The 24635-nt window shown below is 51.6% G+C and overlaps 1 protein-coding gene across 1 annotated transcript in view; it reads right to left on the reverse strand.

Moving 5' to 3' along the window:
* Positions 1-16838: 16838 nt before the first annotated feature.
* Positions 16839-24635, reverse strand: part of LMF1 (lipase maturation factor 1) — an 83208-nt gene continuing 75411 nt past the window's right edge. The window contains exons 7-11 of the mRNA XM_006204245.4: positions 18996-19179; positions 18486-18639; positions 18166-18349; positions 17320-17432; positions 16839-17060 (exon numbers count right to left, since the gene is read on the reverse strand). Of these exons, the coding sequence (XP_006204307.3) occupies positions 16886-17060; positions 17320-17432; positions 18166-18349; positions 18486-18639; positions 18996-19179 (810 nt within the window). The 3' untranslated portion in view covers positions 16839-16885. The remainder of the gene's footprint in view (positions 17061-17319; positions 17433-18165; positions 18350-18485; positions 18640-18995; positions 19180-24635) is intronic.

A 24635-nucleotide genomic window follows, 5' to 3' on the forward strand; every position in this document is an offset into this window, starting at 1 on the left:
TGTCTATGCAACTGTGGTGTCTGGGCCTTGATGGTGATGGCCAGCTGCTCCCCTCCCGGGGTGGGGCCTTGTCCCTCTCAGCCTCGCGCCGCAGCAGCTGCCACCTCCCCACTAACCTGCCCCAGGGATTCCACAGAGTCCAGGGATCCCAGCGTCTTACTTTTCGAGGTGCCTGTGGTCTCAGGGGCCGTCCCCTCCTCTCTGGTCAGCTCTGCCCCCTGGCCTTTAAGGCATGACCAGGCTGGGGGCAGGTGGAGCTGACCCAGGAAGGCACAGAGCCCCTCCAGGACATCCCCTGGGACGGGAGAAGGAGAGGAATGAGGTGATGTGTCTTGGTGTTATCAGCAGGCAGACCCATCTTGTGACCTCTAGAGCTTCTGTCTCCCTTGGAGGCCCCTCTGAGCTTTGCCGCCGTTCCTGCCCCAGCACTCGGGGGCGATAGAGGGGCGCACCCTTGATAACTGTGTCCCACCAGCCAAGACCTCATGACACCAGCACATGTGGAAGGAACCGGTGGGCTGTTGGCAGTGGGGGCTGATGCCTGGGCGCATGGCTGCCACAGCTGCTCTGGGCGGGCTGGTCATTGCAGCCCCAGGCCAGGCTGGGGGCTCCTACAGGACCCGCCACAGCTGTGGGCAGAAGCCCAGGTGTCCTGCAGCCAGACGGGGTCCTCCTGGTGCCACCCTGGCTCCGGAGAGGGGCTGGTGGACACTGTGCTGTTGGACAGCGTAGGAACGAGTTGGCAGGACTGCAGGTGTAGGCGCCAGACAGTGGAGGGCACTCCCACCCCTGGGATGTTGGACCTTCCTTTGGAAGAGGCTTCTGAACCTGGGTGTTCTGGGCTCACCAGAGCTTGTTTCCAGCTGCTTGGAGGCTGGCCCAGTGGGGCAAACACCCTTGCCAGTGTGTGGGACAGGCTGGTGTGGCTGCCTCCACTATGGCCCACAGGGCAGAAGGTCAGGTCCTATTTCCAGAATATTTATCTATTCACACAATTTATGAAACTGTTATTAGTATGACAAGTCATACACACAACTGCATACTTAAGATGCACTCATGTGCCCGTGTGCACATCCATGTGTGCATGACTGTGCCTGTGTTCACGCCTGTTCATGGGTGTGCACGTGTGTGTGGGGCCCCACCAGCCTCCAGGACTCCGCTGGCCCCTCTTTCTCTCCTAGCGAGGGATCTCTCTTCCCCAGGAAAGTCCATGACAGGATGCTGCCTGCAGCCCTGAACTGCGGTTCCAAACCCCAAACACTCTTGGAAACCATTCCTCAGACATTTGGCAAGAACATGCCATGGTCTAGCCTGCCCTGCATCTCTGCTTCCCCCGGGTCCCTGCAGAAACCCCAAGTGTTGATGCTAATGCCTGGGCTGCCCAGGTCCTTATTCCCTCTGAACCCCCAAGCTCACCTGGCCCCAAGGGTGGCAGGTCAGGGACCAGGTGACCCATGTCCTCAGCTCCTCAAGGGGTTGGTCCATCCAGCTCCCCCTGAGAGGATATCAGACAAGGTTGGTGCCCTTATGGGAAAAAAAGAGAGTTGGGGCGGGTCCCCTCCCAGGCAGGGGGCTCTTCCTCTCCCAGAGTGGCAGCCTCTTGGTCTATTCCTGACCCATCTGGTCATGCCTCCTGGGAAGGGCCTGTGGTTCCATGGTGCCTGTTACGTCAGTTCCAGTGTCTTCCTGCCTGGACCTGCCAGCGATGGAAGCCCCTTTTCTCTGCACCGGGTGCAGGAGCTCCAAGAGCCTGACCCTGGGCTGCAGGCCTGCTGGTACCTCCTGGCATGGCCACCTGGGGGAGGAATTTGAGGATGAATCACGGAAGGGTGTCTTTCCTGCTTCTAGACCTGCCCTGGGCGGGGGCAGCGAGGCACAGGGGGCCTGGAGCCCCTGCCCTCCCCAGTTGTCCCCGCAAGAACACCTATCACCCCATCCTCCTAGGGATGCATACCCAAAGTCGCCTGTATCTAGGGCAGTGTGCTACCTGGGTAGGGGGTCAAGGAGTCTGGGGTGACCCCTGGCTGAGTTTGAAGGACTTTTGGGGGCAGGTGGGGTCAAGGGCCCAGTGCTTGGGAGGGGGCACTGCATGAGCTGGTGGGGCGGGACCGGCCCCCAGAGCAGAACCAGTGGTCTCGCTGCCCCTCACCCCTGACCTTTGGTGGGGGTCACTGTCCCTGGAGGCACCTGCCCACCTGTGCCCTCAGGTTGGTGAGGATGGCGGCTGTGGGGGCCACCCTGGGCCACATGCTCTGCATGGCTCTCCTGGGTCTAGAGGTTCTGCCTCCGCTTCTGCAGGGTGTGTGGGTCTCCAGGGTACCCAAAGCACAGGACCATAACCTGGGGGTGGGTCTGGAACACCAGGAATGTCCCATCTCACAGTTAGCCCGGACATCTGAGCTCCCAGGGGAAGAACCTTCCCGCCTCACCCAGCTTCTGGGGGCTCTGGCGTCCCTGGGTTGGGGCTGCGTCACCCGTCTCTGCCTCTGTCATCATGGTCTCTCCTGTGCCTCTGTGTCTCCTCTTAGTGTGAGGACACCAGACATTGGTTTAGGCCCACCCTCACTCAGCATCCCCTTCTCTTAGCTGACTACGTCTGCAAAGACCCTATTTCTAAGGTCATGTGCTAAGGTTCTGGGAGGATGTGAATTTCAGGGGACACTATTCAACCCACCACAACTGACCTGCAGGCCCTCCCTGGTGGAGCTGACACCGGAGCAGGAAACACTGGTAGTACCCAGCCCAAGACTTCCAGTGAAGGATGGGCAGGGGTGGCCAGGGAAGGCCTTTCAGGTGGACCTGTGCACTAGACCCAGGGGATAAGGGAGCCACCCTGCCCGGGACGGTGTACAGTGACGCGGGGGCTCACAGTACAGGCCTCACTTGGTCGATGAGATCCACCAGCGAGTCAGGAGAGGATCTGGGGATGGGGGTGTTGGCTGGGGCTGATCCCTCCCCAGGACAGCTCATGAGCTCTGAACATGCTGTTCACTTCCACTGGATGGGATAGTGAAAGGGCTGGATGGCCACAGTGCCCGGTGGGGACGGACAGACTGGATACAGGGACAGTCCAGCCGGCGGCTTGCCCAGCGCCAGCCCTGCAGCTGCACAGCAGCTACAATGGACTGAGGGGCATTGATGGGCACACAGTGGCCCCTGATAACGCGCTAATGGCGCTCCACGTTTTTTTCGTCTAGAAGAATTGTGTAAGTGTGAAGACCAGCGGGGAGATGGAGGCCACTTGATGAAGCGCCTCGAGCCACCCCTTAAAGGAACAAGGCGCGTTTCTCCCGAGGCTCTGACAGCTGGCTCCTTCAGCTCCAAGCAGGGTTATTGAGATGCAAATGTGTGTCCTCCGCAGAGTGCAGCTGCTGGCTGGCGCCGGAGCCCTGCGCCCAGGTGCAGCCCCGCGGAGCCAGCGGGGGCGGCGACTCGGAGGAGTCTCCCGGGAAGAACGGAACCGTGGACCCTGCGCAGCAGGAAGGCAGGTGAGAGGCGTCATCTGGTCCTAAGACATGGTGTCCCTGCAGGTACATGTAGGCCACTGGGGCGGCTGCCAGCTTTGTAAACTTGCTCTGGTCCCTCTGGGTTCAAAAGTTGACTTCAGAAAGAACCCTTTCCTGGGATGGAGGAAGGGGCGTCTGTGGCTTTTGAGTTTCACCTAGCAGGTTTAAAACTTAGGGAACAGAAAACCCTTCCACACGTGGTGGCAGGTTGGGGGTGGGTGGGGGGTGGGCAACCAGCAACCGGAAAGTGACAGTCACAGCACAAGAGGGGAACCCATCTGGAGCCCAGTGGGCGCAACAGCATCTTAAATGTGTTTGTGAAGACACACAGCTTGTGACAAACAGTGGAAAGAAAGTAGGGTCTGACATGTGACGAAGTCAGATTTCTGTTTAAAACATTTTAATTGTGAATTGGAACACATACATACATAAGTCCACAGAGTGTGAGCTCAGAAAATGTTCACAAACTGAATGTCAGTGTAACTGCCCCCAGGTGTCCCCAGTGTGCCCACGACCTGCCCTTAGCACCGCAGAGCTGTCCTGCTCGCTCGTGGTGCTGTGAGCGCCACGCTGTGAATGGAATCATGAGGCACGTATTCAGGTGTGGTCGTGTCCCATCATGTGTGTGCATGGCCCGGTCTGTCTCTTCACTCCTGATGGCTGTTTGGGATTTTAATGACAGTGCTGCTGTGACATGCAGTGCATGTCTCCTGGGGACATCTGTCCATGCTTCTGTCATGGATGCCCTACTGTGGCACTGCTGGGTCCTGGGCGTGTACAGCGTGAGCTTTAGTAGATGCTGCCAACCTATGCTTTTAACCAGTGTTTCCATTGCTCTATGGCTTTGTCAACACTCGACGTTAAAAGTCTTACTTAGTTTAGCCTGCTGTACTGATATTTCAAGGTTTCTGTGTTTTCTTTTGTTTTCAAAACCCACTAGATTGAGGTGGGTGGTGTACCACAGCTGGCTTGTTCTACTGTGTAAGACCGACCGTGCACACTCTTTCCCCATTCTTTGCCGAGTGATGTGGTGGGAGTATTTAGATCATGGAAATTAAAAAAAATTCTACAAATCAGGGCTTTATCCAGGAAGTCAGTTGTCATTTACACAACATAAAATGCACCTATTTTAAGTGTACAGCTTGACGATTTTTGACAAATGTGTACACCAGGCACCTACCATACAGTTAAGACACAGAATGTTTCCAGCCCCCAAATACTCCCTTGTTCCACTTCCCAGTCAGCCCCTGGTCACTGTGGACCTGTTTTCTGTCCCCGTAGTTGAGACTTTTTTCCTCCCTAGAGCTCTGTGTAAGTGGAATCATATGCTATGTATTCTGTTTCTAAATTGATTAGCTCAGCACAATGTTTTTGAGGTTAAACGTCCATCAGTAATTTGATCTGCTGATGGCTAAGGATTATTTGTTGTGTGGATACAACACAGTGGGCTCATCTGCTTGCCTGCTGCAGACTCCTGGGCTGTTCTCAGCTCTTTGGTTATTATGAATAAACCTGCTAAAAACACTGCTTAAAGGCCTCTTTGTTTTTATCCCTCGGAGGGGAATGGTTGGGTCGTATGGTAGTACATGTTTAATGTTTTCAGAAATGCCAAACTGTCTTTCAGAGCAGTTGTACCTTTTTATATTCTGATCAGTAGCGTATGTTCTCTCCACCTCTGTTTTCTGAAGGTTTGTGTAGGATGATACCGTTTTTTCATTCAGTGTTGGCTAGAACTCACCAGTCAGGTCATCTTGGTCTGAAGTACTCTTTGTGAGAAGGTTTTAAATTATGAATTCAATTTCTTTCATTGTTACAGAGCTATTTGGGTTTTCCTTCTTTGTCAGTTTTAGTAATTTAAATCTTTTGTGGAATTTTTACTTCAACTAGCATGTCAAATTTGTTAGAATAAAGTTGTTTACAATATTCTTATTATCCTTTCAGTGTCTGTCGGATCTGTAGTGATGTCCCCTTTTTCCTTCTTGATATAATTTGTGTTTTCTCTCCTTTTTGCTTAATCATTGTAACTAGAGGTTTATCCCTTTCACTGATATTTTCAAAGAACCAGATTGTGTTTCTTGATTTTGTCCTCTAATGTTTTGGCCCTGCAAGGGTTCTAGTTTCATGCAAAGGCCTTTGTTGGGAATCCTCATGTCATCAGGACAAGGTGCCTCTTCCCTGCAGCCTTGTGTGCACTGCTCTGGCTTTCAGTTTCCCTTCTTGCACTGAATTATCTTTGTTGTGAGTTCAGATACAAAGTTTATTTTTCCCCAACATTTCTATGTGGTTTCAGCCACAGGGTTTTTGCAGTAGACCAGCTTTACTATGATGAGAGTTTTTAAAGAGACAACTTCTAGATTAGAGAAAAGAGAAGAGGTCATAAGAGAAATAGGGGGCCTTAACCTGGAAGCCAGCACAAGAAACAAGAGCCGTGGGCAGGAAGAAAAGAAACAACACTGTCCACTATCTGCACATAAACTACAGGCACAACTCAGAGATACTGTGGGTTCAGTTCCAGACCACCACAATAAACAGAACATTGCATAAAGTGAGTCACACTAAGGTTTCGGTTTCCCAGTGCATTTAGAAGTTATGGTTACACTACGCTGTAGTCTGCTGAGCGTGCAATAGCAGTATGTCCAAAAAATGTACAACCCTAATTAAAAATGCTTTATTGCTAAAAAATGCTAATATTACCTGAGGCTTCAGCAAGTTGTAATCTTTTCTCTGGTGGAGGGTCTTGATGTTGATGGCTGCTGACTCACCAGGCTGCTGGTTGCTGACGGTTGAGGGGACTGTGGCAATTTCTTAAAATAAGACAATATTTACCACAGTGACTGACTTCCTCTCATAAATGATTCTCTGTAGCCTGCAGTGCTGTTTGACAGCATTGTACCCATAGTAGAACTTCTTTCAAAGCTGCCATCAGTCCTCTGAAACCCTGCTGCTACTTAATCAACTAAGTTTATATAATATTCTAAATCTTTTGTGCCATATCAACAATCTTCACAGCATCTTAACTGGAGTTGATTCCATCTTAAGAAACCACTTTCTTTGCTCATCCATAAGAAGCTCCTCGTCCCTTGAAGGTTTATCATGAGATTAGAGCAGTTCAGTCACAATTTCAGGCTCCACGTCTAATTCTAGTTCTCTTGGTACTTCCACCACACCTGCAGTGACTTCTTCCACTGCAGTCTTGAGCCCCTCAAAGTCATCCATGGGGGTTGGAATCAGCTTCTTCCAAACACCTAAATATGTTGATAATTTGACCTCTTCCCATGGATCACAAATGTTCTTAATAGCATCTAGGATGGGGAATCCTCTCCAGGTTTTCAATTTAGTTTGCTCATATCCATTAGAAGAATCACGTCTATGGTAGCTATAGACATACAAAATGTATTTCTTAAATAATAAGACTTTGAAGTCAGAATGACTCCTTGATCCATGGGCTGCAGCCTGGGGGACGTGTCAGCGGGCGAGAAAATGGAATCTTGCTGTACGTCTGCATCAGAGCTGTTGGGGGGCCAGGTGTATTGTCAATGAGCAGTAATATTCTGAAAGGACTTTTTTCCCCCCTAAGCAGTAGGTCTCAATAGTGGGCTTAAAATAATTCAGTAAACAGTGTTGTAAACAGATGTGCTGTCATCCAGGCTTTGTTGATCCAGTTACAGAACATAGGCAGAGCAGACTGGGCATAGTTCTTAAGGGCCCTAGGATTTTCAGAATGGTAAATGAGCACTGGCTTCAACTTAAAGCCACCAGCTGCTTTAGCCCCTAACAGGAGAGTCAGCCTGTCCTTTGAAGCTTTGAAGCCAGGCATTGACTTCTCATTTCTAGCCATGAAAGTCTAAGGTGGCATCTTCTTCCAATAGAAGGCTGTTTCATCTGCATTGAAAATCTGTTGCTCAGTGTAGCCACCTTCATGAATGATCTGAGCTAGACCTTCTGGATAACTTGCAGTGGCTCCTACATCAGCACCTGCTGCTTCTTGCACTTTGATGTTACAGAGATGGCCTCTTTCCTTAAACCTCATGAGCCAACCTCTGCTGGCTTCCAAATTTCTTCTGCAGCTTCCTTACCTCTCTTAGCCTTCACAGGATTGAAGGGAGCTAGGGCCTTGCTCTGGATGAGGCTTTGGCTGAAGGGAATGTTGTGGCTGTTCTGATCTTCTCTCCAGAACACGCAAGCTTTCTCCACATCAGCAGTAAGGCTGTTTCATTTATCATCCATGTGTTCACTGGAGTAGCGTTTTTAATTTCCCTTAGGAACTTTTCTTTCGCATTTGCAACTTGGCTGACTGGTCCAAGAGACCTAGCTTTTGGCCTGTCTCAGCTTTTGGCATGCCGTCCTCACTAAGCTCAGTCATTTCAGGTTTTTGATTTAAAGTGAGAGATGTGTGACTCTTCCTTTCATTTGAACACTTGGAGGCCATTGTAGGGGTTACTGATTGGCCTAATATTGTTGTGTCTTAGGGAACAGGGAGGCCTGAGGAGGGAGAAATGGGGGACAGCTGGTCCGTGGAGCAGTCGGGACATACACAACATTTATCCATTAAGTTCATGGTCTTAGTTTGTGGCACCCAAAACAGTTACACTAGTGACATCGAAGATCACTGATCACACATCACCGTAACAAATGCAATATTTCAAACTTTTTCATTATTATGAGAATTACTAAAATGTGACACAGAGACCTGAAGTGAGCAAATGCTTTTGGAAAATGGCGCCAATAGACTTGGTGGACGCAGGGTCGCCATAAATGTTCAATTTGTGAAAAACATGGTATCTGTGGAGTGCAATGAAATGAAGTCTGCCTGTATTAGAACAAGAAACCTCACCTTGTTTTCAGCAAGACCAATGACAGTCAAGGCAGTTTTGAGTGGTGGGCGCCGAGACCACCAGGTGCCAGGATTGATTATGAAGCTGTAATCTTGTGCACTGTGTGGACCACTTGTGCAGATATGACCCTAGAACAATGAGCCACCCAGCCCAGAGGCAGGGTTTGGCTGCACCCGCCCAGTCAGGTCGGTCCCAGTGGATAGTTGGCACCCAGCAGAGAGAGGTTGGCTCATGAGGTTTAAGGAAAGAATATATAACATCAAAGTGGAGCAAGGCCACTGAGCACCTGAAGGGGAGGGGGCATGACCCTAGCTGTGCCCCAAGGCTTTGCTGAGAAGCCTATCTGGGTAAGGGTGGGGAAGTGGACTTGCCAACCTGATGCAGCCACGGCCGCCAGTTAACTCGCTTGCCTTTTCTTTGGCTGACTGGTAGTTGCACGTGTGACTGTTGCTCCCTGACCATCAGTTAAGAGTACTCACCGGAGTCACGTGCATGGACGCCCACTTTCCATCCCACTGGCTAATTGCTGCCTCACGTGAATCCAGACCTATGTACTCATCAAAAAAGGGATGAAACACTTTACCTGCCCCCACGCCCACTGTTCCCACTAGATCTTGGTAGTGGGAAGTCTCCCAGTCCCTGGGGCAGGGAGGTCCAGGGTCTCAGGACACTTAGGAAACTTTTTCGGTTTTGTTTTATTTTTAAAAATTGAGGTGAAATGGGCTTAGCATAACATCAGTCATTTCACAGTGAACAATAGTGTCATTTAGTACATCACAGTGTTGTACAATCATCACCTCTGTCTAGTTCCAAAATATTTTATCACCTCAAAAGGAAACCCTGTACCCATTAACAGTCACTGTTGGTGAGGAGGGTATAGCTTAGTGGTAGAGCATGTGCTTAGCGTGCACGAGATCCTGGGTTCAGTCCAAAGTACCTCCATTAAAATAAATTAATAAACCTAATCACCTTCCCCTCCTCAAACAAAACAACAACAAAATAGTCATTCCCCATTCTCCGCTCCCCCAGCCTCTGGCAACCACAAGTCCACTTTCTGTCTTTATAGATTTGCCTGTTCTAAATATTCTTATAAATGGAAGCACAAAATAGGTGACCTTTTGTGTCTGATTTATTTTACTGAGCATAATGTCTTCAAGGTTTATTCACATTGTGATTCCTTTTTGTGTCCTGCATAATGTTCCCTTTTATGTTTTGTTTATCCATTCACCTGTTAGTGGACATTTGTGTTGTTTCTATCTTTTGTCTATGGTGAGTAATGATGCTGTGAACATTGGCATACAAGTATTTGTTTGAGTCCCTGATTTCAGTTCTTTTGGATGTACATCCAGAGGAGGAATTGCTGGGTCATATGGTGATTGATTCAGTGTTTAACTTTTTGAGAACTGCTAGACTTTTCCATAGCAGCTGCACCATTCTGCATTCCCAACTGCAGTGTACGAAGGTTCCAATTTCTCTATCTTCTCGCCAACACTTGTTTTTTTCTGTTAAAATAAATTAGAGCCATCCTGATGGGTGTGAAGTGGTATCTCATTGTGGTTTTCATGTACATTTCTCTCATTAAGGATTTTGAGCATCTTCTCGTGAGCTTGTTGGCCATTTGTATGTCTTCCTCGGAGAAATGTCCATTCAAGTCCTTTTGAATTGGGGTGTTTGTCTTTTTGTTGCTTAGTTGTAAGAGTTCTTTCAATATTCTGGATACTAGAGTCTTATGAGATACATGCCTTTTGAATGTTTTCTCTTGTTCTGTGGGTTGTCCTTTTACTTTCTTCACAGTCTTTAGATGCACAAAAGTTCTAAATTTGATGAAGTCCAGTTTACCTATTTTTTGTGTTGTTGCTCTTGCTTTTGGAGGCGTATTTGAGAATCTACTGCCAAATCCAAGGTCATGAAGATTAACCTATGTTTTCTTCGAAGAGTTGTAATAGCATTAGCTTTTATGTTTAGGTTTTTCATCCCTTTTGAGTTAATTTTTAAATATGGTGTGAGGTAAAGGCCCAACCTCATTCTTTAGCTTTTAGGCCTGTTTTTCCCAGCACCATTTGAAAAGACTGTCCTTTTCCCATTGAGTGGTCTCGGCATCCTTGCCAAAAATCATTTGACCATATATGCAAGGGTCTATCTCTGGGCTCTCCATTGTGTTTTCTTGGTCTTTATGTCCTTGTGCCACTACCACAGTTCTAACTACTGTAGCTTCGTACTAAGTTTTTAAATCAGGAAAGCAAGTACTTCAACTTTTTTTTTATTTGTTTTTTTTTGAGGGGAGAGGTAATCAGGAATTAATTAATTAATTAATTAAGTGGAGGCACTGAGGATTGAACTCAGGACCTCATTCATGCTGAGCACGTGCTCTACCACTGAGCTATACCCTCCCCCTCAACCTTCTTTTCAATTTCACTTTCATTATTTGGGGCCCCTTGCAATTCCATATGGATCTGAGGATTGCCCTTTCCACAGAGATCTCATCAACTCTGCAGATACTTTGTTAATACTGTCATCTTAACAATATTAAGTCATCAAATCCAGGGACAAAGATGCCTTTCAATTTATTTAGGTCTTCTTTGATCTCCTTCAGCAATGTTTTGTACCATCATTCACCTCCTTGGTTAAATTTATCTCTAGGTATTTTATTCTTTTGGATGCTATTATAAGTGGTATAGTTTCCTTAGTTTCTTTTTCAGATTGCTTATTGCTGGTGTATAGAAACACACCTGAGTTTTGTGTGTTGGTCTTGTGCCCTGCAGCTTTGCTGAACTGGCTTATTAGCTCCAGTAGTTTTGGGTGGCTAACTGGCATTCTCTGTTATTTGTGATTGTGTCGTCTGTGAATATAGTTCTACTTCTTCCTTTCCAACTCCAAAGGCTTTAGGTATTTTCCTTGACTGATTGCTCTGGCTGGACCTCCAGGAGTGTTGAATGGCAGTGGTGAAAATGGGCATCCTTGTCTTGATCCTGATCATAAGGAGAAAGTTTTGTCTTGCACCATTAAATTAGCTGTGGATTCTGACTGACTGATGAATCACACTGACTGATGAACCGCATTCCTGGGATAAATCCCACTTGATCATGGTGTATATACAATCCTATTAATATGCTGTTAGATTTCTTTTGCTAGTATCTTGTTGAAGATTTTTGTATTTATATTCATAAAGAAGACTAGCATCTTTGTCTGGCTTTGTTACCAGGGTAATACTGGCCTCATAGGATGAGGCAGGAAGTGTTCTCTCCTCTTCTAAATTTTTGGAGTTTGGGTAGGTTTGGTGTTAATTTTTCTTCGAATCCTTAGGAGAATGTGTTAACAAAGCCATCTGACACAGTATTTTTCTCTCTTGGGAGGTCTCTGATTACTGATTCAGTCTTCTTATTATAGATCTTTCTGCCTGACCTGAGTCACTTTTTTTTTTTAACAAATAATACATTTTATTTAAGTTACTCAACACACGTACGTTTAAAGTAAACCATTTAAATCAGATGAAATTCAAACTACAAAACCTATAAAACCTATTTAGAAATCAACTTAACTTCTCATGGACACATATTGTACATTATTTAATTAATTAATTAATTAATTAATTAAATTAATCCTTATTTTTAAAAACAATTTTATTAAATTTTTGTCCTTCCAGTTTTATTGAGATGTGATTGACATACAGCACTGTATGCTTTTTTGGCGGGGGAGGGGAGGTAGTTAAATGTTATTAACTTACTTACTTTTTAAATGGAGGCACTGAGGATTGTACCTAGGACCTTGTGCTTGCTAAGCAAGCACTCTACCACTGAGCTATACCCTCCCCTTCTTTTTTTTTTTTTTGTAGGGGAGAGGTAATTAGGTATACTTAGTTATTTATTTTCAGAGGAGGTACTGGGGATTGAACCCAGGACCTTGTGTGTGCTAAGCATGTACCCTACCAGTTGAGCTATACCCTCCCCTCCTAATCCTTATTTTTGATGGTAGCAACCCCTCCATGTTGATGGGGTCTCGGTATTTATAGGCGAATCGTCTCCGCCAGGTCCATGCTGGCCACTTCTGACTCACACTACCCAGCTGGCTGCCCCTTGCCCCCGACCCTCACCAGTGAGCTCTCCCGCTCTAGTGGGGTGCTGCCCCCAACACACCGGGTCCTGGGCGCCAAGCACGAACTGGGTCCCTGGCCTGCTCTGAGGCGCCACCTGGCAAGAACAGCCTGCAGATGGACACGCTGTTGCCCCCATGACCCCGGGGAGCAAGAACGCAGGTGGGAAGTGAGCTGGGTGATCCAAGACTCTCGACTTTCTGAGCTACTTTTAACAGTTGATGCGTCTTTAGAAATGTATCTAATATGTCTAGGCTACCTAATTTGTTGGCTACAATTGTTCATACTGTTCTCTTGTAATCCTTTTTGTCTTAATGTTGGTAGTAATGTCCCCACATAACTTTTTTGACTTGATATTTACATATTTTTTTTTCTTCATCAGTCAAGCTAGGATTTTGTCAATTTTGTTGATTAGGAACTTTAAAGGTCAGTTTGTTGGTATATGAGTTCTACCTTACTTAGTGGCTTTGGCACTGAATCCCTGAGGACAAAGGAAGGAAGGTCATGGTATCCTTGGGCTGTGGGATACAGGGAAGGGGTGGATTCGGGGCCAGGAGAACGGTTGTCATGTTGTCAAGGGAACCCCTCAGCAGAGGGATGCAAGCAGCTGTCTCAGAACTGGGGAAGGTGTCCTTTCCACCAGAATCTATTCACTTCTGAAAGGGGTGTTTATTGATCCTGTGGGTGCTAGAGGCATGGGGGTGAGGGGTGCTGGGAGAGGCCAACACAGCGATAAAATTAAAGAAAAAGGTTGCCTCCCAAACCCAATTATCTTGACATTTAAATCCCCACCTCTATCACATGATGTGTTAAGAGGAGATCACAACCTCCAGAAGGCCCACAAGAGCCAAACAGAGCCTGCAGGTTTGGGGGTGGGGTCCTTAGCTGCGTCTGAGAAATCGGGAGGAACAGAAAGAAATAAAGCAAGTCTGCAACCTGAGAAGACAGGATGCAAACCTGAAAAAGGCGAAAGGAAATAAACGCATGTATGTGCATGAAATAGCAAAAGAGGGCAGTTGACTGAAGAACCCATGGCTGGAGCTTCAAGGAGACTGGTGAGGGGCTGAGACAAAGGCCCTGGATGAACATCGGGAGTGGAGGCCCTCCGCCGCAGCAGGGGTCTGGAAGTTGTGGGGGCACCATGGACCAAGCACTCAACAACTGCCCTGGTGTTCAGTGCTGTGCTCAGGTTTTCCGAGTCTTCACAGGACAGTTGCAATAACTGGTGACATTCTTGGACTCAACATGAACTGATTTGGAGATCTTCCCGCTCCTGAAAGGCCACCTGGCCGGGTGGGTGGGGGAAGGGGCCTGACCCCGTCCTGCCAGGGCTGGGATGCCTAAAAGCACAAAGTGTCAGGCCATCCCCATGTGGACGCAGAGGCCCAGGGAGCTGAGGGCTCATAAATTCTGCCCCCTCAGGGAAGAAGGTTCTGATCTGACCAGGGCTATGAGGAGGGCAGACTTGGCCTCAGCAGATGCTGAAGATGCATCAAAATCATCTCTGAGTGAAAACCTCAAGGCAAAGGAGAAGACACCCAGAGCCCCTGAGATGGAGGGAGGCTCACACACACCCTCCTCCTGGGGACAGGACCTGTGCCCAAGTCCCTCACCCCCTCAAGGTGGGTGGGACCTCCCAGCCCTGGCTCTGCAGGCCAAGCTCAGGAGAGATGGGGCACCTTCTGCAGCAGACAGGGCCCCAGCCAAGTCTGGGCATCACTGCCATCACCAGGCAGCCTCCCCATCCAGATGTGTGACAGCCGCAGGGGCAGAACACTCTGCAGGGGAGAAGCCCCTAGGTAGGGTCGAGGTCTCAGGAGGGCCGGCATGTCAAGCAGCGGCTTCCAGGGGGTGTTGGCTTGAGAAAGAGTGGGTGGGAAGAACAGACCAGATCTTAAATCCCAGCCCCTTGGGCAGGTCAGAAGGCCCCGGCCACCCACTGCTTACCCCTCTGGAAAGCCTACCCAGGGTCTGGTGCCCCCTGCCAGTGGGCTGTCCATCCTGTGGTCAGAGGAGACCTCTGCTGCCCCCCAGGAAGCTTCGACTGACTGAGTTTTAGAAGGTGAAGGCAGCACCTGAGCCAGACAGAAATGCGGTTTTCAACATGAGCCTGTGCTTCTTGTTGAGAAGCAAGGAGGACCCTTGCCCACAGCACCCCCCAGTGCCAGGTGGATGACTCGCCTGGGTAAAGCTTCTGGGAATGGGAGCCCAGGCCTCACCTTGTGTCGCTGAGGGCCCTGCTCCCCATTTCTCTTGGGTTGACAAAGAAACAGCAGACTTGCGTGAGATGGGATGGAGGAAGTGTCCGGTGGAGCAGACAAGACCATGTCCGGGCCTTTCTTTCACCAGGTCCACAGTTTGTCCAGCCCTGAGGAACCAGGCCGAGGCCCCCACCAGCATGGAGTCCCACAGAGGCAGGAGAGGCGGCCCCGAGGGACGTGGGTTGTGCAGGTGTCAGCACCAGGAGCTACCAGTGCAGAGGCTCTGGAGCCCGACTCAGCTGGTGAGTGTGTGGGATGGGGAGGATGCTGGGGAGCGGGCTGGGTGATGGGCAGGGACCCCAGGCTCACACTCAGTGAGACGGGGGCCACGGAGGCTTTGGGTGGAGGGATGCTGCCTGGTTGTCCTCAGCAGGAGGGTGTCGTCTCAGGACAGGTCCCAAGAGTGGGGCCAGTGCTGTTTCTGACAGATGGATGGACCCTGGGGTCCCAAGCCTCTGCAGGGGTGAGGGGCTGCAAGAGGAACAGATCTGATGGGGTCCTGGTTTGTCAGAGGGCCACATGCCCACCCAGGCCTAGAGTCACCTAGGATGTCCCCCTGGGTGAGAAGATACTGTCTAGTTCCCAGGAGGGGTGGGACTGCCTGGTTCCTGGGATGCCTCTGAGCCAAGGGAGCCCGTGAATGGGCTCAGGGACTCCTGTGTCACTCAGGCCACAGGCTCCAGCCTTGCCCCTGCTGAACCCAAAGCGGTAAGCACTGCCTGTGTGTCTTGTGGTGGAGTGGGTCCCAGGAGCCTTGGGAGGGGACAGTTGGACAGAGGCTCAGAGAGGAGCCCACACCAGGGGGTGCTGAGTCCTGGGGGCCTCTCCTCCCAAGCCCTGGGTGGCAGTGAGCCCAGAACATGGCAGAAAGGGGACCCACCATGGATCCTGGCAGGGAGCCACCTGTGGTTCTGGGGTTGGAGGGCCACCCAAGCCAAGGCGCAGCATCTCCTCAGGTCTCCTGCCCACCCTGGGCCCCACAGGGGCACCCGTGGTGCTCCCACCATTGGCAGGGCCCCCAGGACAGCCCCCTGGGAAGGGCTGCCCAGGCACAGCAGCTCCACTCGGCTGCCGTGGGCAGACTTGCTGGCTCCAGGCTCCTCATGTGAGGCCCCGTTTGTCCTGTGACAGACACAGGGCGCCTGTTTGCCTGTGGAGCAGGAACACGGCCTCTCTGTTGGCACCTGGGCCGACCGGCCCCCCAGGCAGGTGGGGGTGCTCCACACAGACCTACACTTGTGCCCACCTCGGGCTGGCCTCCTGGCCTGAACCACCTTGTTCTCACCGGGACCCTCTGCAGTGCAGCAGGCGCCCCAGACGGCCAGGGGTGGGTGAGAGTCTGTCTCCTTGCAGCTGCTGCCAGGTCGTACAGGTTCGGGCTGCACCCCAGTTCTTCCTGCAGCAGGCCCAGAAGGGCCACCCAGCAAAACATAAATCCAGTTCAACCTGTGGCAACTGGGCTCAGAACCGCTGCCCTGGGGACTCCTGGGCCCCCATGGTCCAAGCTGGAGCTGAGGGCTCTGCTGTCCCATCCCCTCTAATGCACATCAGGAAGCAGGAGGCTCCAGGTTTGAGACTGGGGGATGTGGTCACAAAGGAGAGGAGGACGTGCCTTGCTCAGGGCCCATGGAGGCGGCTGCCCAAGGAGGACAGAGAACTTCTGTCCATGCTTCTGGTCATGGGTTCTGAGGAGGGAGGCAGAGAACACTGGCTTTTCCGTCACACAGGCCCCTCCTGGATGTTGTGGGGCCCCCAGGAGAGCAGAAGAGAGGCAGACAGGGTTTCCTCTTGGCTACACCAGGTACACAATGGGGCTCAGCCATGGACCTGCCCCATAGATGCCCAGGATCCCAGGTGGGTGCTGGTGGGCACAGCCATGGAGGGGGGACCACGCGGGCAGGTGGTCCTGGGACAGACCAGGGCTGGGAGCAACATCAGGACACTGCTGTCTAGGGGGCCTGGTGACAAGGGCAGGCACCTAGGATGGGGAAGAGCTGGGGGCTTTCTGTGGTTCTCGCTGATGAACCCAGAGTGAAGGGACTTGGGAACCACGGGGACTGACTGTGGCGAGACAGGAAGCACAGACGCCTTCTTCCTGAGTCTGCTTCCCCGGACGTCCTTGTGAAGACCCCACTCAGCAGCGGCCCACGGTCTTGCCATTTTATTTCTTGGGGCACAAGTCCTGGGCCGCCTCTAGCTGGGCTCTGGGTATGGCCACTCCCGTGACCTGAAGTAGCCCTTCAGGTCCTGGAGGCTGAGCGGTGGGAAGTAGGGGCCGAGCCTCTTCCGAATCCACCACTTGCCCTCGGCTGCATGCTGGCCCCCTGGGCGGCTGAACTTGTACCTGTAGTGCTCTGCCCGGACCCACCTGCAAGGTGAGGGCAGCACAGGTCAGCTGTCCCCCTGCTGGCCAGGAGCCCTCGGAGGGAAAGGCTGCCCAGGGGAAGCCAGAGGGGCCCCCGGCCAGATGATGGGGGGCGGGCAGGGTGAGTTCTCAACCTTCTCAGGCCTCAGGGGAGTGGTGCCCAGGCATGTTTCCAGGGGTTGGGCAGGCCCAGTCCTGGAGCAGACCCCTGGATCTGGGGCAGAAGCCCTAGAGGCAGCTGAGCTGTGGGGGGGAGCCTTACCTGGGGGGGGCCCTGCCCGCAAAAGGGTTGAAGGCCAGCAGGGACAGGGCCTGGGCGTCATTAGTCAGGAGCTTGCCGGCCAGGTGGATGATCCACTCGTTGTGCTCGTAGGTCTGGGGGGTGGGAAGAGGATGAGGCACGCAGGGCGGAGACAGCTGGACATTGGTAGCCACCACCTGGGCCCTTGGAGAGCCCTCTGGACGGTGCTTTCTGCTCCCTCTTTCCCTTCAGCCCCACCCTGGCGCTGGCCATGAGTCTGCTGTCCCGGGCGCATCTGACTCAAGTGTGGTTCCTGGATGGGGGCAGCCCTGGGGGCCTGTGCCCAGTTTCTTTGGTCTGGGGTCGACTCCACAGGGGCCACCTGCTTCCTGCTCTTGCTGGTCAGCCGGACATCTGTGGATCGTTCATGTGTGTGCCTGGTCCTGCTCATGTGCCTGGGCACCCCCAGCCACTGTCCTGTCCTTGAGACCTAGATGGGGCAGGGCTGGGCCTGGCTGTCCCAGCACACCTGTCGGCTTCGCCACCTGCCAGCCCAGGGACCTCAGGCAAGTGACTGAGCTTTCCTGAGGCTGTCCTCCTGGGCAAGATGGGATGGCAACTGTCCTGCAGGTTTTAGCACGAAGACCAGGAGCCTCCAGCCTTGCTCTGACCTGAGCAAACACTCCGGTGATGCTGGCTGCCCCTCCACCTCTGGGGAAGTGCTCTGAAAGCCGCTGTGAGGCCCGGACCTTGGTACCCACAGACCCTGGCAAGAGGCCCATCCCGGGAGTCTATGAAGATTCCTCACGCTCCTCGTCCTGTGTCACTGGGGGCCCCCCACTGCCTGTGTCCCCACCAAGTCCTTACCTGGAAGGCGGCGAACCACATGAGCCAGTCGAGGCGGTAGTGGTATGGGGAGATAAGGCACGGCCGCCGCCTCAGGTTGCCTGGCTTGCACTTGAACTCATAGTCCTCCCACTCGGCATCAGGCGAGCTGGCGTTGGAGCTGGCCGTGCCCTGCAGGATGACCTCTGTGCGCTCCTTGGTGATGCTGGTGGGTGGGGGGACCAGTCAGGGCCACGCCTGCCCACCCTGGCTGTCGTCCTGAGCAGATCAGGGTAAGGCTGCAGGTGCGGGCTGGCCTCCCCCGCATATCCCCTGCCAGGGTCACTGTGGCCCCGAGGTACCTGCCGAAGGCCCCATACGTGTTGACAATCCGCAGAGGGTTGAAGGAGCTGTTCATGACCTGCTGGGGGCTTAGCAAGTTGACGACCACAGGGATGCTGAGCCACGTGATCAGGACACCCAGTGCCAGGTTGGCAGCGCGCCGTGCCATGCGGCCTGCCGGGAGGAGGGAGAGAGCCGGGTAAGCTCCTGCCCTAGGCCTGGCCTCTGGGAAGACACCCCCACCTCAGCCCCCTTCTCCCTGAGCCCAAAAGACTTTCCAAGGCTGACGTAGAAACTGAGTCATGACAGTCCCCTCTCGGGCTCTCCTGGCTGTCCTGGGTCCCGGGACAGAGAAGCAGCACCTGAGGCTTCTTCCTTTCCCAGGGACCAGGGCACACGGTCCACACGAAGCAGACAGGAGAGCTGCCCGGTGAGAAGTTGCTGCCCTGTCTCCCGGGCCTCTGGGTGGAGGGAGGGCTGGGTGCCATTGACTGGAGAGTTGACAGGCACTGGACACGAAGACCACCCACCACATGTCAGTGGGGCCTGGGGCCCCCGGGTTTCCTCCTCCTGCATCTTCAGGACTCGGTCCTTGAGACCGCCAGGCCCCGCGGGAAACAGGAAGCCCAGAGTGGCGTCATCGAAGCAGGTGAGGCTGGGCACGATGGTCAGCCAGTTCAGGAAGCTCAGGTTCCCGCTGATGATGAGGACCACCTGGGGGGATGGAGAGAGGGACCCTCCAGCGCCGGTACTGCACACACGCCACAGTCACGCGGGGGCAGAGGGTCCCTCCTAGAAGCCTGTGCTGATCCCTGAGGTGCCCAGGTGGCTGTGGCCTAGGCCTGTTTCCCTCCATGGGCCACTGGCCCAGCCTCACTCCAGCCAGTCCCAGAGACGTCCTTGTCCCAGATGATCCTGGAGATGGATTCTCCCCAGAGCCTGGTGAGGACCCCTCTTGCCAACACTGGCGGAGTCTGAGCCACGCAACTGTGAGATGACAGGTCTGTTTGTGGCAGTTGTTACAGTGACTGTTACTCAACACAGACCCAGGGCAGCCTCACCCACGAGCCCAGAACTCCAGCCGGCTGGGTCAGCTGTCCTCCCAAGTGTCTGGACAAGGGCCAGACCTACGGATCCTGCAGTGTGTGTCCCTCACTGGGAGGGGTTCAGGACAGGTGAAGGTGAGGGTGTCTGGGGTCCCGTGGCCTGGCTGGTGTCACTCTGGCCCACTCCACAGCCCCTGGACATCAAGGCCGGTGCCCGGGTCCCATGGGAGGTGGACAGGGCTCCCGTTACTCTCCTGGACTAGGATGGGGAAGTCATCGGTGGACGTGACTGTCTGCTGCCCTGTGTTCCACGCCTGAGTGACCATGCTGGAGGCTGGCCCCCAGGTCTGGGGATGGAGGGTTCCTGGAGGCCTGTGCAGCCCACTTTCCCTTTTTTTCTTAAAGCTTAAAACCCCCTCTTTTATTTAGGAAAAATTACTGGAATATTATTATAATTTTGTTCATCATTTTTTTGTGGGGGTGAGTCTTAGATGTGACCAAAAAGACTACAGAGAAGTTCATCACATCACAGTATTAAAATACATTACTTTTGGCCAGTAATGTAACACAGAAACTATAACATTTGTTTTTTGCCTTCTAGCTAAGATTTATCATGTCTTTTTTTTTTAAATAGACTTTATTCTTTTAGAGCAGTTTCAGGTTCACAACAGGACTGAGCAGAAAATACAGAGTTCCCACACAGCCCTCCCCACCCACACATACACACTCCCCTACCCTCAACATCCCTCATCAGTGTGGCATATTTGGTATATCGATGAACCAACATGGACACGTTATTATCAACCAAAGTCCATAGTTTACATTAGGGTTCACTCTTGATGTTGTACATTCTATGGGCTTTGACAAATGCATATTGACATGAAGCCAACACTATAGTATCATTCAGAATAATTTCATTGCCCTCAAAATCCTTTGTGCTCCATCTATTTATTCCTCCCTCCCTCTCCCCAAACCCCTGGAAACCATGATCTTTTTATTGTTTCTGTAGCTGTGCCTTTTCCAGAATGTCATTTGGTTGGACTCGTATAGTTTGTAGCCTTTTCAGACTGGCTTCTTTCATTTAGTACTATGTCTTTTTAAGTTTCTTCTGTGTCCTTCATGGCTTGATCATTTTTTTTACTGCACATATATTTTATAATTTACATATATGTACTGTTCATTGTTTCTAAGAACGTTTAGAGCTTTAGCTTTTTAAACTTACATAGTTATCAAAGGCTTAAAGCCAAGCACAAAATAAGAATTAACTAAAAAAGATATATACCCTGCTATTAACAGCAACATTTATAATTGCCAAGGTATGGAAGCATCGTAAGTGCACATCAATAGTTGAATAGATCAGTCTGCTTTCCCTTGGATGCAGCTCAGGTGGAGCTCGTTGTCCTGAGCTCTTACAGCCACAGCTACCACAAGGATGGGACAGGCCCAGGGCCACCTGCTGGGCGGCTGCCTGAGAGGCCAGTCACTGACCCTCCTCAGAGACCTCATTGGCCCTGCTGGTTCTGTGGAGGGTCTGGGGTGACCCCGGATGACATGGTCCAGGAAGCACAGATGTGCCTGGACCTGCCGGGCACACTCCTATGGACTTGGCACTAACCAGATGACCTGCAGGAACTAAGGTTACAGAGTGCATGGCTGCAGGGGTTTCTGTGCCAGCATGTCGTCGGACTGCGTCCTGGAGCCGCCTCCCAGCCAGAACTTCTGGAAGGTTCCTTCTGGCCACTGCATATTTTTTAAGTTGTTTTAATAACTTGAAAATGGCACCTTCAGCCTGATTTTGACCCTACTGTCAAGGGTGTAGGTGGGAAAGCGGAGTGGGAGGGGTCTTCACTTGAGGGGAGGAGAGGCTGCTGGGTTCATGCGCCACCTCCCCGCCAGGTGCCAGGCTCTCCTAAAGCAGAGGTGGACGTGGCTGAACGCAGCCGTGCCTGAGCCCCAGGCCAACGCCTCTAATCTTGGAGCCCAGGGACCCCAGCGCCAGCAGTGTACAAAGCTTCTGGAGGCTCTGGGCCCCCAGAAGAGCCGACAGACCCAGGTGAGGCAACTCCCGGTGACCACAGTGGGAGGGTGAGCTTGAGGCAGGAGACCTTGGGCCCCATGGCCGCTGTGTAAGGGCACATACCGGGACACCCCCGGTGAGGCTGATGCCCCCAGCATGAGCTCACTGGGGATGAATATGGGGGTGGGGGTGTGACAAGACTGCTGAAGGTTCTATAAAGTGATACCACAAGTGTTGGAAATGAAGCTGGAACAGGAGGCCTAGAGGAGTTGGTGGCAACATGGATATAAGACGTCTTCCTTCTGAGTTATTGGTACAAAAGATAAAATGCACCCATTTTAAGTGTGTGGTTCAGTGCTTTTTGACAAATCACACAAAACCCAGAATATCACACCACATAAAGACTGATTTGCTTCAATCCCCGCCCCCCACTTGCACTCTGAACCGACTTCTGTCACCCCGCAATTCTGCCTGGGGGTGCTGGAACCACCAGCGTGGGCTCCCCTGGCTGAGCTCGAGGCTCTGAGAGGCGGGGACGTGCCGTGGGCATCTCCTGTCCTCCTTGTGCACTGGCCACCCCTGGGCGTGGCTCTCAGGGGTCTGGCTTCTGTGGAAGCTGAGGTGTAGCTGCTGACTGGATTGGGGAGGTGGTGGTGGTGGAAAGGCCATCTGGGACCTGAGTTGAGGCAGAGATGTTGAGGCCACTTAGTGTGCTCTCATCCCTTCCCATGTACAGAACAGCTGGAGCCCTGACGAGCCCGGATCCAGTCCTCTGCCAGATGCATGAGCTGCCAGCTGGCGGCCTTTCCCTGTTTGTTGGGTAGTTTTAGAAGAGGTGAAGTTTTACTTTTTCAGGAAGTCCAAGTTATCAATTTTTAAAACCTTTACAATTTGTGCATTTTGCGTCCCATCTAAGCAACGTTTTCCTACTCCAAGGATATAAAGGTCTTCTAAAACTTTTACAGGTCTAATATTATGGTTTAGTTCTCTGATCCATTTCAAACTAGTTTTACAAAAGGCACGTGGCAGGGATCACACCAGCTGGCTCCCCGCTCTGGTCCAGGTACCGCCTCTGGGAGGGGGAGGCGGAGGTAAAAGACTCTCAAGGGAGTGGGGCCTCTGGGATGACCTGGGGCCACCGGGGGAACCACAGGCTCTCAGTGCTGGGAGGTGAGAGCACACGGGTCCATGGCGGGCGTGGGGAAGTGTTCAGGGGGAGACAAGCTGCGTCAAGCACACATCTCAGGAAAGTCGAAGGGAAGTGGAGAACACCCTGCCACTGGTCCCGCAAAAAGGTGGCCCAGACGGACTTGAGCAAATAAATAAAACCCACAATGGAAATGGTATAATAGCCTTAGCAACAAGGGGAATGAAGAGAATTTCATGAAGTTCAACCGTCCAACCAAATGGACACATTCCTAGAAAAGAATAAGACCCAGGTTTTTCTGATCAAGATGGCGGAGTAGCAGGACCACGAGCTCGCCTCTCCTCAAGACTACAGCAAAACCACAACTGACTGCTAAACAACCATCGGAGACTAGAACCTAGCAAAAAAGATCTTCAACTGGAAATATAGAGGGAACCACAGTGGGACGGTAGGAGGGGTGTGCTCGCAATATAATCGGGCCCCATACCCCTCAGGGGGAGTGACCCACAAGCTGAAAAATAACTGAGTCGCAGAGGCCCTCCCACAGCAGTGAGAGCTCTGAGCCCCATGTCAGGCTCCCCAGCCCAGGGTTCCGGCAGTGGGAGGAGGAGACCCCAGGACATCTGGTTTTGAAGGCCAGCAGGGCTTAACTCCAGAAGCCCCATGGGACTGGGAAACAGAGACCTCATTCTCTTGTGAAGTGTACACGGAATCTCACGTGCAGCAGGTCTAAGGGCAGAGGCAGTGATTCATAGGAACCTGAGCCAGACCTGCCTGCTGGTTTTGGAGAGTTTCCTGGGGACGTAGCGGGTGGCTGCAGCTCACTCGGGACATAAAAGCTGGTGGTGGACATTCCGGGAGTGTTCATCTACACGAGCTTTCCTGGAGGTTGACATCTTGATTGGGTCATTAGCACCAAGACCCAGCCCCACCCAACAGCCAATATGGAAGCCTCAGGCCAAACACCATACAGGGTGGGAACACAGCCTGCCAGAGGTCCAGGACCAAGCTCCACCCCGCAGTGGGCAGGCACGAGCTCCTCCTGCCAGAAAATCTGCATAAGCCTCTAGTCCAGCCCCATCCACCAGGGGGCAGATACCAGAAATAAGAAAACAACAATCCCAAAGCCTGTGGAAGGAATCCACACAACACAGGCCAGGCTCTACACTGGGACTGGCTGGACTTGGCCCTTGGGTGACAAGAGAGGAGTGTACTGCTGGGACGCATAGGGCATCTCCCACAGAAGGCCACCTCTCTAAGGTCAAGAAATGTAACTAACCTACCTAAAAATACAAACAGAAATATAGACAATATGAGGCGGCAGAGGAATATCTTCCAGGCTAAGGCACAAGATAAAATCCCAGAAGAAATAAGTGATGAGGAGACAGGCAATTCATCTGATAAAGAGGTTAGAGTGATGATGGTGAAGATGTTCAGAAAACTCAAGACGAGTACAGATGCACAGAGCAAAGTTTTTAACAAAGAGTTGGAAAATATAAAGAATACCCAAACAGAGCTGAAGAATAAAATTACTGAAATAAATAACACACTAGAAGGAAGCAAGAATAAAGAGACTAAATGAGGCAGAAGAACGGATCAGTGAGCTAGAAGACCGATTAGTGGAAATCACTACTGCAGAACAGAAAAAAGAATGAAAAGAAATGAGGATAGTTTAAGAGAGCTCTGGGACAACATGAAGCGCATTAATGTTCACATTATAGGGGTCCCAGAAAGAGAAGAGAGAGAAAGGACCTGAAAAAATTTTTGGAGAGATTATTACTGAAAACTTCCCTAACTTGGGAGAGGAAACAGTCACCCACGTCTAGGAAGCACAGAGAGTTCCACACAGGATCAATCCAAAGAGGAGCACACCAAGGCACATAGGAACCAAACTGATAAAAACTAAGAATAAGGAGAAAATATTAAAATTAGCAAGAGAAAAGCAACAAATAACACACAA

This window comes from Vicugna pacos, chromosome 18, assembly GCF_048564905.1.
Source record: "Vicugna pacos chromosome 18, VicPac4, whole genome shotgun sequence".
Lineage (NCBI taxonomy): Eukaryota > Metazoa > Chordata > Mammalia > Artiodactyla > Camelidae > Vicugna > Vicugna pacos.